The 16,055-nt window shown below is 41.9% G+C and overlaps 1 protein-coding gene across 1 annotated transcript in view; it reads right to left on the bottom strand.

Moving 5' to 3' along the window:
- The window catches only part of LOC121293298 (S-arrestin-like), a 46,543-nt gene extending 30,726 nt beyond the window's left edge, over positions 1-15,817 (bottom strand). Inside the window, exons 1-5 of the mRNA XM_041216205.1 lie at positions 15,773-15,817; positions 12,666-12,726; positions 8,219-8,263; positions 6,593-6,789; positions 6,016-6,075 (exon numbers count right to left, since the gene is read on the bottom strand). Of these exons, the coding sequence (XP_041072139.1) occupies positions 6,016-6,075; positions 6,593-6,789; positions 8,219-8,263; positions 12,666-12,726; positions 15,773-15,790 (381 nt within the window). The 5' untranslated portion in view covers positions 15,791-15,817. The remainder of the gene's footprint in view (positions 1-6,015; positions 6,076-6,592; positions 6,790-8,218; positions 8,264-12,665; positions 12,727-15,772) is intronic.
- Between the last annotated feature and the right edge of the window lie 238 nt (positions 15,818-16,055).

The following is a 16,055-nucleotide window of genomic DNA, read 5'->3' as shown; positions in this document are numbered from 1 at the left end:
TGATTGGCTTATTTGATATTTCACTTCCATTTATTTGAAATGTAGTTATACCATTTTTAATCTCACCTTCCAATGTCACGTCCACCTGCTCCATCCCTCCGGTAAGTAAGGAAGCAAAGGGCAGGATTGTCAGCCCTCAATGAGTTGAACAGGGAATTGGGTGGGTACAAAAATTCATGCTGCCGGCTAACATCCCGGCACTATCCTGCCCCCGGGCCATTTAACCGGAGGTGGGAAGGGGATCGACAGGGCTACTCACCCACAAGCTAGGGGTAACCAATTAAGGGGGTTTAATGGTTACTTAGGCCCTATTGTCAGAGGCCAACTGGTAACAGACAGGGGACTCATGATCCAGGCAGGCTTTGAGGCCTTCTCCACTTGCCCAGCCATAGGTTTATTTACAGGTTCCTTACAACATATTATTGCCTCCAGTTCCCCTCTTTTAGGACAGACACTGTGTGCATCGTTGTACAGGCAGGTCAACTGATTTTTAATAGCAGTTCCTCTCACTTCAATTTTGACCATTTTTTTTACTCACTTATTCGTTTATCCCCTGGTCAGTTATGGCTTCCCTTAGTTTAGTCTGTTCCATGCTCTCCTTTCCTATTTCACTTTTTTTTTATGTTTGCTTTATTTCTTGTAGGTTCCTCCCCTGCCCCATATTATTAGTTTAAAGCCTTTGCCATTTACCTTTTTCACTGTGATACTGGTTCCACTCTGGTTCAGGTGGAGCCTGTCTGATCAGTACATCTCCTCCTGCCCCAGTACTGATGACAGTGCCCCATGAAAAGGAACCCTTTTCCCACACCAGTCCTTTAGCCATATGTTAATGCTCGAGATCCATCTGGTAGTGGGCCACGGTCACTGATTCATTCTAGAATCACACAGAATCACAGTGCAGCAGAGGCCCTTCGGCCCATCGAGTCTGCACCGACACCTGAGAAACACCTGACCTCAGGTTGGAGGTTCGCAGCTGTTGACTCTTGCTTGGGTGCTTTGATTAGATTTCAGCTGCAACACACTTCTGAGTAGAATCATGGAGTCATAGAAACATACAGCACAAAAAGTAGTCATTCTGCTCATCTTGCCTGTACTGATTATTTGAAACAGCTTAGTTCCGCAACTCGGCTTTTTGTCCATAATGCAGCAAATCCTTCATCCTTAAATGTCTGTCCAATTCCAGTTAAGATTATTTATGGAATCCAATATTTTTCAGGTAGTGTCCGCAACAGATCTCGGAGTGAAAAAAATTCCCATCTCCCCTCTAGATCCTTTTCCAATAATCTGAATCTGTGACTTTTATTGACCTACTCTCCACAGAGATTAGTTTTTCCCTGAAATAAAAAATAAAATACCGGAAATACTCAGCAGGTCTGGCAGCATCTGTGGAGAGAGTTAACGCTCTGAGCCGAATTAGATTCTTCAGATTTAGTTTATTTTACTTTAGTTTTTCCTTATTTGCTCACCATCACCTTCTCAAGTGCAACGAGGGATGGGCAATAAATGCTGGCACAGCCAACAAAGCCCACATCCTATGAATTAATATTTTAAAAATTCTCAATTTTTAAATAAACTATGTGGTCTCCACCTAGCCTCGTCCATTCTAAGGACAGCCCTAACTTTTCCAACTTCTCGACCGAGCTGAAGTCCCTCAGCCCTGGTGAACCTCCTTTGTACCCTTTCTAAGGCGTTTCCTGAAGGGGGATGCCTAGAACTGTCAACAAAACTTCAGCTGAGGCCTAACCAGTGATTTATGAAGTTCCAGTGCGATCTCTTTATTTTTAGATTCTCTGCCTCCATTTATAAACTCCGGTAATCCATATAATTTTTTTTAACCATATTATCAACTTGACCCACCACCTTTAAGGACTTGTGTATATGGTCACCAAGGTCTCTTTTTTTCTTCTACTTTATCTAAAATTATGCCATTTACAATGTACTGTCTTTCTATGTAAGTCCTTCCAAAGTGCTTCTTTTTGCATTTCTCTATATTGAACAACCTTTGCTATGCTTGTGCCCATTTCACTTTTCTGTCTGTGTCATTCTGAAATTTACAACTACCCTTGTGACTATCTACTACTTTGTCAAGTTTTATATTATCTGCAAACTTTATAATGCTGCTCCCACACCTGAATCTAGGTCGTTTATAAAAATTGAAGAGTAATGGACTCCAAAGTTAACTCTGCTGAAAACCACTTGACAATCTGAAAAACATCCTTCTGCCACTGCCATCTGCTTTTTGCCACTCAGTCAATTACATACCCATGCTAAAATAAAAGCAAAAATACTGTGGGTGCTGGAGATCTGAAATAAAAGCAGAAAGTGTTGGAAAAACACAGCAGGACTGGTAGCATCTGTGGAGGCAGAGACAGAGTTAACATTTTGAGCCCAATATGATTCATTGTCACGTTCCGAAGAAGAGTCATGTTGGGTTCAAAACATTAACTCTGTTTTGCTCTCTACTGATGCTGCTAGACCAGCTGAGTTTTTCCAGCACTTTCTGTTTTTATTCCATACCAACTACTTCCTCCTAATTCATATTCTATCTTCTTAGCAAGACTTCTGTATAGTATTCTGTCAAATGCCTTCCAGGAGTCCATATATATATATATATATATATATATATAATATATAAAGACTATCTACTACATTACCTTGATTAACCTTCTCATCAAAGAATTCAATCAAGTTAGTCAGATACAATTTCCCTTTAGCAAGTCCATCCTGGCTCTTTCTGATTAATCCATGCTTTTTCAAATTAAGGTTTACTTTGTCCGTGTACATAGTTAACAATAACTTCCCCATCAGTAATTTTAGACTGATTAAATAAAGCAGCCCAGTTGATTGGTACCCCTTCCACAAACATTCTCTCCCTCCACTACTGACGCACAGTGGCAGCAGTGTGTACCATCTGCAGAAACTCACCAAGGCTCCTGAGACAGCACCTTCCATATCCACGACCACTACCATCTAGAAGGACAACGGGGCAGCAGATAGATGAGAACACCACCACCTGCAAGTATTTCTCCAAGTCACTCTCCATTCTGACTTGGAAATATATCGCAGTTCCTTCACTGTCGCTGGGTCAAAATCCTGGAAGTTCCTCCCTAATAGCACTGGGGGTGTACCTGCATCACATGGACTGCAGCGGTTCAAGAAGGCAGCTCACCAACACCTTCTTAAGGGCAATTAGGGATGGGAAATAAATGCTGGCCCAGCCAGCGATGCCCACATCCCGTAAATGAGTAAAACAAAACTGTAGTTTTCTGGTTTATCCCTCCTCCTTTCCTGAATTGTAGAATAACATTCACAACCCTCAGTCATCAGGCAATGTCCCTGTAGTCAATGAGGTTTGAAAGATTGCGACCAATGCCTCAGCTGTTTCTGTGTTTGCTTCTTGCATCAACCCAGGATGCATTCAATCTGGACCAGGTGATTTACCAGCTTTTAGTAACGCTAATCTGTTTAATCTGTCTTCTCTATCTATTACTATCATGCTCATACTTTCCTGCTCCTCTTTTAATATAACCCTCACATCAGCCATTTCCTTTGTGAAGACTGATGCAAAGCATTCATTTAGTTGTTTTGCCATTGGCTCTGTATGAAGATTTCCCTGTGGGTCCTGAACAGGCTGAACTATTTCCCCAGTGAACTGCTTTTGCTTTAAGGTCAAAATATAAGTTTGATGGCAGATGTGGAAGTGAGAGTGATTTCTGCTGTGGGGTGGGCTAACTGTACGTGCATAATCTTGCACTGTTCAGCTCATTTCATATGCAGCTGTGAGGAGCTCACCGAATCTCGCAATGGGGGCAGGCAAGGAGTTGCCGTCCCTGTCATTACTTTATGGGGTTGAATAACCTGCACCATCCCTTCCAACTTTGCCTGGCCACTGCTCCTCCCTTCCCCTCTAATCCTGCCTCCCTTCATTGGTCCTCCCCCACACAACTTGCACTGCCACCACTTGTTCTCAAACATAGGCTGACACAGACAGTCCCCAAAGAGGACAATGCAGCAGCAAATCACCGTTGATCATGGAAAAAGTCTACCTCACCAGGTGCACATCACTCATATGCAGTCGTGAATGTGAACGTTCCAAGTTCTCACTGGCGGGGAACTTAATTTGGAGGGGGAACTTAATTCCTGTGAAAAGGCCTTTTAACAAGCATGCATGACATGTTACTGCAAAAGGGTTTCCTAACATTCTTCATCGGGAAGCCTGACCTGCGTTTAACCGTCTTTAAAGTCTTGAGAACTTAATTGCTAAAGTTCATTCCGTCATTGGGAAACTGATTTTTTTGGCCTCACACCAAATTAAGTTCCCCTGCTTGCCAAGCTTCCCACTGCCTGTGGGCACGGAAGATTCCGCCCTATATGTTTATAAAATGCTTTAGCATTCAATTTAATATTGCCTGCTAGTTTTTTCTCATAACCTCTCTTTGCCTCCCACATTAACATGTTCAATTCCCTCCTGTATGTTCCATAATCTTTCTAGTTACTAACTGAATCATGTTCTTGACATTCGTCATAAGCCTCATTTATCTGCTTTATTTGAACTTTTATTTCCTTTGTCATTCAGGTAGCATTAAATTTGGATACTCATTCTTTTCCCTTCGAAGGATATGTCTTGTTTCTCCCTAATTTATTTCCTCCCCTATCTGTACCACTTCTCCAGCCATGCATTTACCTGCAATTATCCCCTTGTTTCTATACTCATTAGCATGTGGCACTGGGGGTAATACCTTGAGGTCCTTTTATTCAAATCTTTTTCCTAACTCCTGAAACTCTGTCCATATCATTGGTTCCAACATGAACCATGGCTTATGACTGCTTCCCTTCTGCTCACAAGATGTCCTAAACTCGTTCAGTAATATTCTTCACCCTGGCACTAGGGAGGCAACATACCATTCGAGAATCATGCTTATGGTTACAGAAATGGCTGGCCATGCCCCAAACCATCAAATTCCTTATGATACTGCATTTCTTATCTTTGTATTTCCCCTGTGCGCAGCCAAATCTCCACTTGGTGCCAGGGGTTTAATTCTTACTGCATTCCTCCAAGCAGTCACCATCCTCCCTGATGTTCAAAACTGGAAACTAGTTAGAGAGTGCCACTGACTTGGGGGATTCCTGCACCCTTCCTCCTACCCTGTCTGCTCGTCACGCATTCCCTCACCTCTTGTACTTCTGTGGCTGTGGAGTGTCCACATTCTGGAGCACAAGTTAACAGAAACTCTCAGATTTCCAATATACTGCAGTGACTCTAGCTGCACTGTGAGATCCCACAGAGACCAAGGTTTGCAACATGGGACCCCCAATTTCAAAAATGTTAGTGAATCCACAGGCCTCTTAATTCCTGAGACCCTGACCACTAAAACACTTGAAACAGAACTGTGAAAATCTAAGATACTGAGACCCTCTACTATAAAACTGTAAGAGACTGTCCTCTAAAAGACTGTAACATAACTAAAGAGACTGGAATTAAAATAATCATCAAGTGAATTATCAACAACTGTGAAGACAAACAATTTAATGAAACAATCTAACACTTACCAGTTCTCCATCAATCCACTCTCTCCGCAGCAGTGGCGTCAGTTTTGAATGTCTTTATCACTGCTCTGTATTCAGCTCACATTCTGACTCTGGCCTCTCGCTGTCCCTGCTCTCACTGTACTTGTTATTTAATATATAAAACCACCCAAACATTTCAACTGGATTCCAGCATGTAGCTCACTCTGTATGTAACCAGCCAAAACCTTCAATTCAAATTTGACCTATTCTTTGTGACCAAAGTCCACAAATTAATTTGGTCCAGAATAAAGAATAAAATGGGAACTAGAATTCAGATCAGAACCAAAACTGGAATCTGGACTATCTTCAACCTCTACTTGTGATTTTTCTGTTGGGTTATTCAGAATAATTTTAATGGCATCAACAAGGAGTTTCTTTAAACCATCAGCAGAATATGCATCCACCACATTCTGCATCATTTTCCTCTGGAGAACTTAGAGGTCTTACCTTTTCTGGGTCACTGGGAGCAGGCTGAAGACTTACGGAACAGGGAAGATGGTTTGGGAACTGTTTAGAGAAAAGACAGAAATGTTAATTGTGGCAGGCAGATTGTCAGTAACACTTAAAACAGTAACCTCACTTAGTTTTCATTCCTCTTTATTAGTCACTTCCTCTTGTTTAGATGCTTCACCATTGACTTTTCTGATCAAGCTCCTTTGGCAGCACAGGAAATAGCCACATGTCTTCCGTCACTGAAGCGGCATCAAAGATGTTTGGTTAACTTTGCATGTGCCAAACACTTCTTTTCACTCAGTCCCATGGGAATTTCTCATGAACCTGCTTCTGTCTGAGGCCTGAGTCCTGCTCTCATATCTGGGAAGTTTTATTAATTTGGTGATTGGCTGCAGTCATGAACTGGAAGGCAGATGATGATCTGGCCAGTCGGAAAGGATCAGAACTCATTTTGATAGGAATGGCCATGATAAAATTGAGCCCCCACTCCACCAACACATCCCACTCCTCCCAGCTAAAATTGTTCCCAACCAGAGTCATTTCTGCTGCTAATGCAAGTTGCAGAACGTACCTCAAAGCAGAAGGGCACAGCTTTGTCTCCAATCTTCCTCACCAGGCGTTCCTGCGCCTTGGTCAGGGGTTTTGCTTGCTCTCCTGTTGGAGGGTACACCTGGATTGTCGTGATATACAGGTCTCTTTTAAATGCCTGTCCAATCATCTCGATGTCCTCTGGTCCATAGTGGAAAGTACAGCTCAATCTGCAATAAACTGAGGTTAGAGAAGAGCACAAGATTAGAAAGATTGGAAGGATTGAATTAAGAAGTGATAACATGGAAATACACAGCAGGTTAGTTGGGATCTTCAGGAAACAAGTGGGGCCAGTCTGTGCCAACAACAAATCACTTTCTTCAGCGAGCTCCAAAATGGCTGCCGGTGGAGGCCTGGGATCAAATATTCTACCCACTTACACGTTCTCCTCCTCAGCACTGTTGCCTGAAACCACAGCATTCCTAAAAGTGGGGCAATTTACACATAAGTGCGGATTGTTTCTGAATGGTGAGACAGGCTTTACAAATGTGCCATTCATTGTAATCTGCTTGTAAAGTCTGAAGTGAAGGTAAAGGAATGTTAAACAAAATGCAAAACTCAGGCCCCAAAATTGAATTGCAAGATTGAACCATCTAACCTTTAGTGGGTTAGTCTGAATTTCCCGTCCTGGCAGAGATACCCAACCAGTTTGAATTCAGTTTAAAAAGCATCTGGAAATAAGATCAATAAAGGATGGTCATGATTATCCTTTAGGTAAGGAAACCCTAACTCTTACCAGGTCTGGGGTACATGTGACCCCATTTTCAAACCAAAATGGTTGACCCTTAGTTGCCTTCTGAAGTGATCTAGAAAGTCACTTGGCTGTATCAATAGAACACCACCAATGGTTCAAGAATAAAGAAGGATTTGCATTTCTATTGCACCTTTCACAAATTCAGGGCATCCCAAATGATTTAACTGCCAATAAAGCATAGTCACTGTTGTAATGTAGGAAGCCTGGGAAACCAATATGTGCACAGCAAGGTCCCACAAACGATCGCATAATCTGTTTTAGTGATGTTTGACTGAGGAACAAATAGTGGCCAGGTCTTTGGGAAGAACTCTCCTGCTCATCAAAATACTCCCATGGGATCTTTAATGTCCATTTTTCTGGTCGGATGGGGGCTTGGTTTAATATCTCAACCAAAACATGGCATTTTACATAGTATAGCACTCACTCAAGAAGTCCCATCAACTGGCGTCACCTCCTTAAGGCAAATAGCAATGGGTAATAAATCCCAGCCTTGCTGACATCTTGATAACTAATAAGAATAAAATTAGTTATTTTAAACTGATATTTTAAACTATGTTAAACCTGGGGTGAAAAGAGAGTGAGTGGGTGAGTAAGTAAAAGATTTGTTCCTGACATCAGACATCAGAAACTGTAGTTTCCAGGTCTCATTCGCTCATGCTGAAGATGAACTCCGGCCCGTATCTTCTCCACTCCACTTTCTAAAGTGTGCTGAGTATTTTTGGGCTAAAATTTATTTGGAGTTTTTTTTTTGAAAGAACTCATAATCGGTGATGTGAGGACTTTATGACCATGTGAGCTGATTCACTTCAAAAGCAGAGAGAGCCCTTTTCATACTTCAAATGGCACAGGACTCACTTTTTCGTTCCTTTACGTAACCAGTGTCCACCAGCAGCACGCCATCTACAGAGAGAAGCAGAATATTGATTATACCAACTTTACATGGTGCCCATGCATCCCATAACAGCAATTTATAACTTCCCTCAGGCCCTCTCAACCAACGCTTCTCAACTCAGGATAAAGGTGCAATCTGCCAAGTCGAGTACCTCCAATGGATTTATACACCAGGTGGATTTGAGGTTAAAAAAATGAACCAGAGGTCCCACCACTGACGTCTTGTTCAATAAACATCTTCTAGAAAGTACATGTGTGGGGGCTTTGGAGGGGGGCTGCATTCGTTAAAGATATGGAGCTATTCACAGTAAAACTATTGCCTGACGTTCATTGCCTAGGCTTGCATGTAAAGACTAGCTACTTGAGTCAGGTACCAGAGGACAGCCAGTGCAAGTGGACCCTGTACCCCAACAAGAGCTAATGCTTTCAGGGAGGAACAGAGGAAGTTAACATCCAATTGGTCATAGAATCTTATAGCACAGAAGGAGGCTATAAAAAAATTACTATTGAATCTGCTTATACCACTCTTCCAGGAACTTATTCCAGATCATAACAGCTCAATGAGTCATGAAAAATATCCTCATCAACTCTCTGGTTCTTTTACCAATTGCCTTAAATCTTTGGTTACTGACCCTCCTGCCAGTGAATACTGTTTCTCTTTATTTACTCTTTCATAATTATTCATAGTTGTGAACACCTCTATCAAATCTCCCTTTTACCTTCTCTGCTCTAATGAGAACAATCCCAGTTTCTTCAGTCTCTACATTACTGGTGCCATCCCTGGTGTCATTCTAGTAAGTCGCCTCCAATTTTTTCTAAGGGTTTCGTATCTTTGACAGCCAATTGACAGTGGAAAGCACCAGGCTCTCCTCCAGAATAGGCCAATGGGCCGACACCAATTCCAGGGAAAGCTCAATCAAAAGCAAGTTATTGCAGATGCCAAAAACTGAACCAAAAACAGAAAACGCTGGAAATATTCAGCGTGGGAAACAGAGGTAATGCTTCAGGTCATGAGCTTTGATCAGAGCTGCAAAAAAGTTAGAGACACGGCAGGTTTTATGCAGGGAAACAGGGGAGGAGGAAAAGAGTAAAGGGGAAGGCCTGTGATAGGATGAAAGGGAGATATTAAATGACAAAAGGGTGATGGTGCAAGGCAAAAGCAGCTGGTAATGGATAAGTAAAGAAACAAAATATGAAACTAGAGGAGGTATAAACATGAAAACCAGAGTGATCCTCACATAGCTGTCATCCAAAAGAAAACACAAAAAAATAAAAAAGATTAGTGGCAGTGGTTATGATCTTAAATTGTTGAACTCAATGCTGAGTCCAGAAGGTTGTAAAGTATCTAATTGAAAGATGAGATGCTGTTCTTCAAGCTTATATTGCACTTCATTGGAACAGTATAGGAGACAGAGGACAGAAGGGTCAGAGTGGGAGTGGGGTGGAGGTTTAAAAGGATAAGGGATCGGAAGCTCAGTTTCACAAGCTCGGCCTTTACAGCCTTTCACACTCATCAGTGAATTCAACAATTTCGGATCATAACCACTGACACCAATTTTTAAATTTATTTTTGTGTAGTTTTCTTGGACAATATCTGCTGGTCCTTATTCACCTTTCACATTCACATTTCTCTAGAACCTAAAGCAATGGAATACAATCTTTTGAGAACAATGAGCTTAATGAATCATCTCATTAAACTGATTCTGCAAATCACAGTAGAAAGAAATCAAAACATATTTGAACCAGAAATTGGTGAAACACTGTCTGGATTTAGACCTGGAATAGGAATAGGAGAGGGAATATTTAACCTAAGAATAATCTTCCAGAAATATCTAGAAGTAAAGAAGAACATTTACATATGTTTCATAGACAATGAAAAAGCTTTTGTTTGTGTCTATCACCAAAAGTTAATAGATTTGTTGCTGAAATGTGACATTGACAGCAAAGATGTGACATTTATCCAGAGCCTATATGGGATCAAATAGAAAGCTAGAAGATGGACAATCAGATATGTTTCAAGTGAAGAGAGGAGCACTACAAGGCTCTGTACTGTCACCAAGATTATTGAATCTGTCCACAGAACAAATATTCAGGCAATTAGATGTACTTCCAGGGGTAAAAATTGAAGGCAAGTACATAACAAACTTGCAGTACACTGACAACACAGCACTACTTACAGAAGTAGAAGATGCCCTACAACATATTGTAGCTCAAGTAAAATCTAGAAGTTTTGAATATGGATTGAGTATGAACACCAAAAAGACAAAAACAATGGTAATCAGAAGGAATACATGAGAAAAAAGTAGAGTGAAGATTGAAGTGAATGGTGTTACACTGGAACTAATAGATAAGTTTGTCTATTCAGAAAAAGTGATAGCCTAAGATGGCAGATGTGATGCAGAAGTGAGGAGGAGGATAGAGATAGCAAGAAGTAATTTTGTGAAGATGAAGAATGTATTAACAGCAAGAAAATTCATGTTGGTGCCAAGGGAAAACCTCATAAGATTCTACATTCCATCCACTTTGCCCTAGGCCTCAGAAACCTGGACACAAAGAAAAGATCTGTGGTACAAAACAGAGGACTTTGAAATGTGGATGTTAAGACTCATGCTAAAAATTCCACATACAGGCCATTAGAAAAATGAACAGGTGCTTGAAATAGCAAGAACAAAAAGAACTCTAAAAAGTGACATCCAGAAAAGTAAATGTCAGTATTTTGGCCATTTGATCAGAGCTGAAAAGCTACAGAGATCTCTTCGAGAGGGCAAAGTGGAGGACAGCAGAAAGAGGCATCAACCTAGGTGTGGTTGGATGATGAAAGACACAGAGCGGTTGCAAACAAGCATGTGTGAGGGTGGCGCAAGACAGATGAGTCTGACACCATGACAGCAGATCTCCAGTAGCAGTGGCTACAAGTAGCAGACCTATGTTTTATTTCTTTATTTGCTCCATTCCCACCCTCTTTTGTCTTGCACCATCATCTTTTTTGTCATTTAATCTCTTTTGCCTTACACCCTATCACAGACCTCCCCATCTTCCACTTTCCCCTTCTCTGTCTCTGGGCTTGTTAAAGGCCTGTTACATCTCTAACATCTTCCAATTCTGACCAAATGTCATTGACCTGAAACATTAACTTTGTTACTCCAACCAGAGTATCTTCCCTTGTGGATTGTATGTTAATGAGTTTGATCATGCACCATTGAATGCTGGCAAATGCAATGCCAAGAGCCCAGGTTAGTTCCGAAGCACAATCCAACAGATAGCAACATGGACTAGGTCTGAGTCGAAGAAATGGAGAAGACCCATCAGAACAGATCAGGACTCAACACCTAACTGCACCTTGCATCAGCATTCATTCTCTAAATCAAAAACAAAAATACCTGGAAAAACTCAGCAGGTCTGACAGCATCAGTGGAGAAGAATACAGTTGATCTTCATCAGTCTACAGACTCGAAACGTTAACTGTGTTCCTCTCCGCAGATGCTGTCAGACCTGATGAGTTTTTCCAGGTATTTTTGTTTTTGTTTCAGATTTCCAGCATCCGTAGTGTTTTGCTTTCATTCTCTAAATGATGCTTACATTCAGCAAGATGATGGAAGTGTTTATTGGGTCCTGACAATGAAACACTTTACGCTTCAATGGATACTGATAAAGTAATGCTCCCCTGCAAGCTGTGAAACACTAAGGCATCAAACACCGTAGCACCTTTATGAAGTGAGATTGCACCACAGCAATTTTCTAAGTCACAACCCTAGATCGAGGCACACTACCCCACTGAGACAGACCCCAGAGTGAGGGACATGACCCACAGAGACAGACTCCAGAGTAAGGGACACTAGCCCACAGAGTCAGACCCCAGAGTGAGGGACACTACCCCGCAGAGTCAGAGCCCAGATTGAGGAGCACTACCTCACAGAGTCAGACCCCAGAGTGAGGGGCACTACCCTACACACAGACCCCAATATGAGGGACATAATCCCAAAGAGATAGGCTCCAGAATGATGGACATTACCCCACCGAGACAGACCCCAGATTGAGGGACACTTCCCCACTGAGTTAGACCCCAACATTATGGACATTACCCTACAGAGTCAGACCTCAGAACGAGGGACCTTGCCAATAGAGTCAGACCCACGAGGGGCACTATCACGTGGCCAAACCCCAGTACTTCGCTCACTCATTCCTCAGAATCAACAACACTGCCCCTCAGAGTCAGACTTTCCAGGTGCTCTATGGCACCTCTTGCTGGTTGTTGTAAACAGCTTGGAGTAAGGTCTGTGAGCAGGGAGATGGACTAAATTCCTACAAGAGGAATTCTTCCTAACACTTTGATGGGGTTAAAAGCAGAAGAAAATGGTAAATTGCAGAATTATTGTGGAGCAGAAAAGACCAGTCAGTGATTCACACTTACCCACAGGGTCAATATGGCTGCCATGATCCACAAAATCTCTTTTGCTTAAATAGGCAGCAATCTATAAAAGAATTAGAGCAGAAATTATAGTTAGAAATGTATGGCAGTATTACCAATTTCTTGTTATACTCTTTCCATCAATTTAATGCATCCATTAACCTAGTGTCAAAAATTCAAAAGCAAGTTCATAAAATAGCAGGCAAATAATCTATGTCAACAGAATATAGCAATATAAAAACATTGTAGAGATTAAAGTGATCTACACACGGAGATGGGGGGGGAGGATAGAGTTTAAAATAACTGGAATACAGAGATAGGGACAGTGTAGAGTTTAAAATAAATGGAGTACAGAGATAGGGACAGTGTAGAGTTTAAAATAAATGGAGTACAGAGATAGGGACAGTGTAGAGCTTAAATCACAACTCTGAGAAAGGGTCATACGGACTCGAAATGTTAACTCTGTTTCTTTCTCCACAGATGCTGTTGGACCTGCTGAGTTTTCCCAGCATTTTCTATTTTTGTTCCAGTGGATACAAGCCTAGCCTGTTCAATCTTTCCTCATAAGATAACGCGCCCACTCCAGGTATTAGCCTGGTAAACCTTCTCTGAACGGCTTCCAACACATTTACATCCTTCCTTAAATAAGGTGACCAATACTGTACACAGTACTCCAGATGTAGTCTCACTAGTGCTCTGTGCAACTGAAGCATAACCTCCATGTTTCTGTATTCACTTTCGCCTGCAATAAATGATAACATTCTATTAGCTTTCCTAATTACTTGCTGTACCTGCATACTAGCCTTTTGTGATTCATGCACTAAAGCGCTCAAATCCCCCTACATCTCAGAGCTCGGCAATCTCACACCATTTAGATAATATGCTTCTCTTTTACTCTCTTTGCCAAAATGGACAATTTCACATTTTCTCACATTATACCCCATTTGCCAGATCTTTGCCCACTCACTTAACCTATCTATATCTTTTTCTAGCCTCCTTATGTTCTCTTCACAACTTACTTTCCTACCTATCTTTATATCATCTGCAAATTTGGTAACCATCCCATCAATCCCTTCATTGAAGTCATTTATATAAATTGTAAACAGTTGAGGTTCCCCCTGGGCCCTGGCGTGCCCTACGCCCTGGGCCCTCGGGTCTCCTGAGCCCTGGGCCCTCGGGTCTCCTGCGCCCTGGGCCCTCGGGTCTCCTGCGCCCTGGGACCTCGGGTCTCCTGCGCCCTGGGACCTCGGGTCTCCTGCGCCCTGGGACCTCGGGTCTCCTGCGCCCTGGGACCTCGGGTCTCCTGCGCCCTGGGACCTCGGGTCTCCTGCGCCCTGGGACCTCGGGTCTTCTGTGCCCTGGGCCCTCGGGTGTCCTGCACTTCAGACCCTGAGGTACACTGCATGTTAGGGTAGGCAGTACTTAAAATGGTTGGGGGTAGCAAAGATTAAAGATATTTTTACATTGTTTTTAATATGGAGTAAAGTCAGAACAGCTACTTATGGTTAAACCACATGACTAAATCAGAGCTGGTTTAATCTTAATGCATCTGCCCTTAACCTAATCACAATGACACTTGAGGACAAAGAACATGATCGCTGCAGCATAAAATTTCAGACAATGTAACAGGATATTCAGCAGGTCATGATGCCACCTGTGGTTGTGTTTTTAGGAATCTGTACAATTACCTAATTATAATCTATCCAACAAAGTTAAAACTCAGCAAGAATTGGCCAGTGTATGATCGTTTTAACATGATATAAAGAAAGGGATACAAAACTTAACTTCTTAGAAAGTCTGGCTACCTTCAAGCTGCGCTATTGTGAATGGCCAGGATAGGCATTACTCACAATTGTTGGGAAGTTCTTTGTACATGGGTTTCTTGATTTTGGACCGCATGTACTGTAAAGCATACGAACATATAAACATTAGGAGCAGGAATAGGCCACCCGGACCCTCAATAAGATCATGGCTGATCTGACTGCAAGCTCCCGCCTACCCCTGATAACCTTTCACCCCCTTGTTTATCTAGTTCTGCCTTAAAAACATTCAAATACCCTGCTTCCACCGCCTTTTGAGGAAGAGAGTTCCAAAAATTCACGACCCTCTAAGACAAAAAATTTCTCCTCATCTCTCCCTTAAATGAGTGACACTTTATTTTTGAACAGTGATCCCTAGTTCTAGATTCTCCTACAAGAGGAAACTTCCTCTCCATATCCACCCTGTCAAGACCCCTCAGGATCTTAAAGGTCTCAATCAAGTCAGAGGGTGGGATTGGGGAGTATGGAGGGTAAAGTGGGAAGGGCCTGGCGTCCTGGGTGTGATGAGGTGGGGCTGGCAGGACCAATCAGTCAAGGTAAGAAATGAAAGTCACTCTTCTAAATTCTAGTGGATACAAACCTAACCTGTCCAATCTTTCCTCATAAGACAACCCGCCAGTTCCAGGTATTAGTTTAATAAACCTTCTCTGAACTCCTTCTATTGCATTTACATCCTTCCTTAAATAAGGTGACCAATACTGTACACAATATTCCAGATGTGATCTCACCAGTGTGCTGTACAACTGAAGCATAACCTCCCTACTTTTATATTCAATTCCCCTCGCAATAAATAATATTCTACTAGCTTTCCTAATTACTTGCTATACCTGCACACAAACCTTTTGTGATTCATGCACTAGGACACCCAAACCCCTCAGAATCTCAGAGCTCTGCAATCTCTCACCATTTAGATAATATGCTTCTTTTTTATTCTTCCTGCCAAATTGGGTAATGTCAAATTTGCCCACATTATATTCCATTTTGCATTTAGTCTAAAGTGAATGTTTTGAAACAATATTAAATGTAGTTAATTTTTAGACAGTTTATTATCTCTAACTTTTTGAATGTTATTAAAAAGGACAAAATTTATGCTAACACTGAGTCTAAGCTATGGTATAATTTACCTGAAAAAAGGTTAGGATTGGTTGTATTATAATGGGTGGGGTGGATCCCATGACAAGCTGGGTTGTACAGAGTTTGTGTGCAGAGCAAGAACTTTTCTCATCCTCTGCTTGCTTGTGCTCTTGGAAAGGAAATGAGGCAAGGAAAAGGAAAAAAGAAAGTACGAACCGACTTGTCACGAGACATTTTTTTGTAGATAACGTGCTTTTTGGTGGCACTCATCCTTTCTGCAATGAGGTTGGTCGATATACGTGGTACCTGGGTGGATGAGAAGGCAAAAAAAATCTTGATTGATTCCACCAAAACAGGATCTTTCTTAAACAGCAAAATAATAAAATAATAGACTAGCCAGGAACCAGGATAACACACTGATTAAACCCATTCACACTCTGGGACTGGGTGGGACAGAGTCCCAGGAATAGGGATCCATCAGTGACCAGAACCCTTGCCT

The sequence above is a fragment of the Carcharodon carcharias genome, chromosome 2 (assembly GCF_017639515.1).
Source record: "Carcharodon carcharias isolate sCarCar2 chromosome 2, sCarCar2.pri, whole genome shotgun sequence".
Taxonomy (NCBI): Eukaryota; Metazoa; Chordata; class Chondrichthyes; order Lamniformes; family Lamnidae; genus Carcharodon; species Carcharodon carcharias.
The sequence above is the reverse complement of the archived record's forward strand: the minus strand, read 5'-3'. Positions and strand labels throughout refer to the sequence as shown.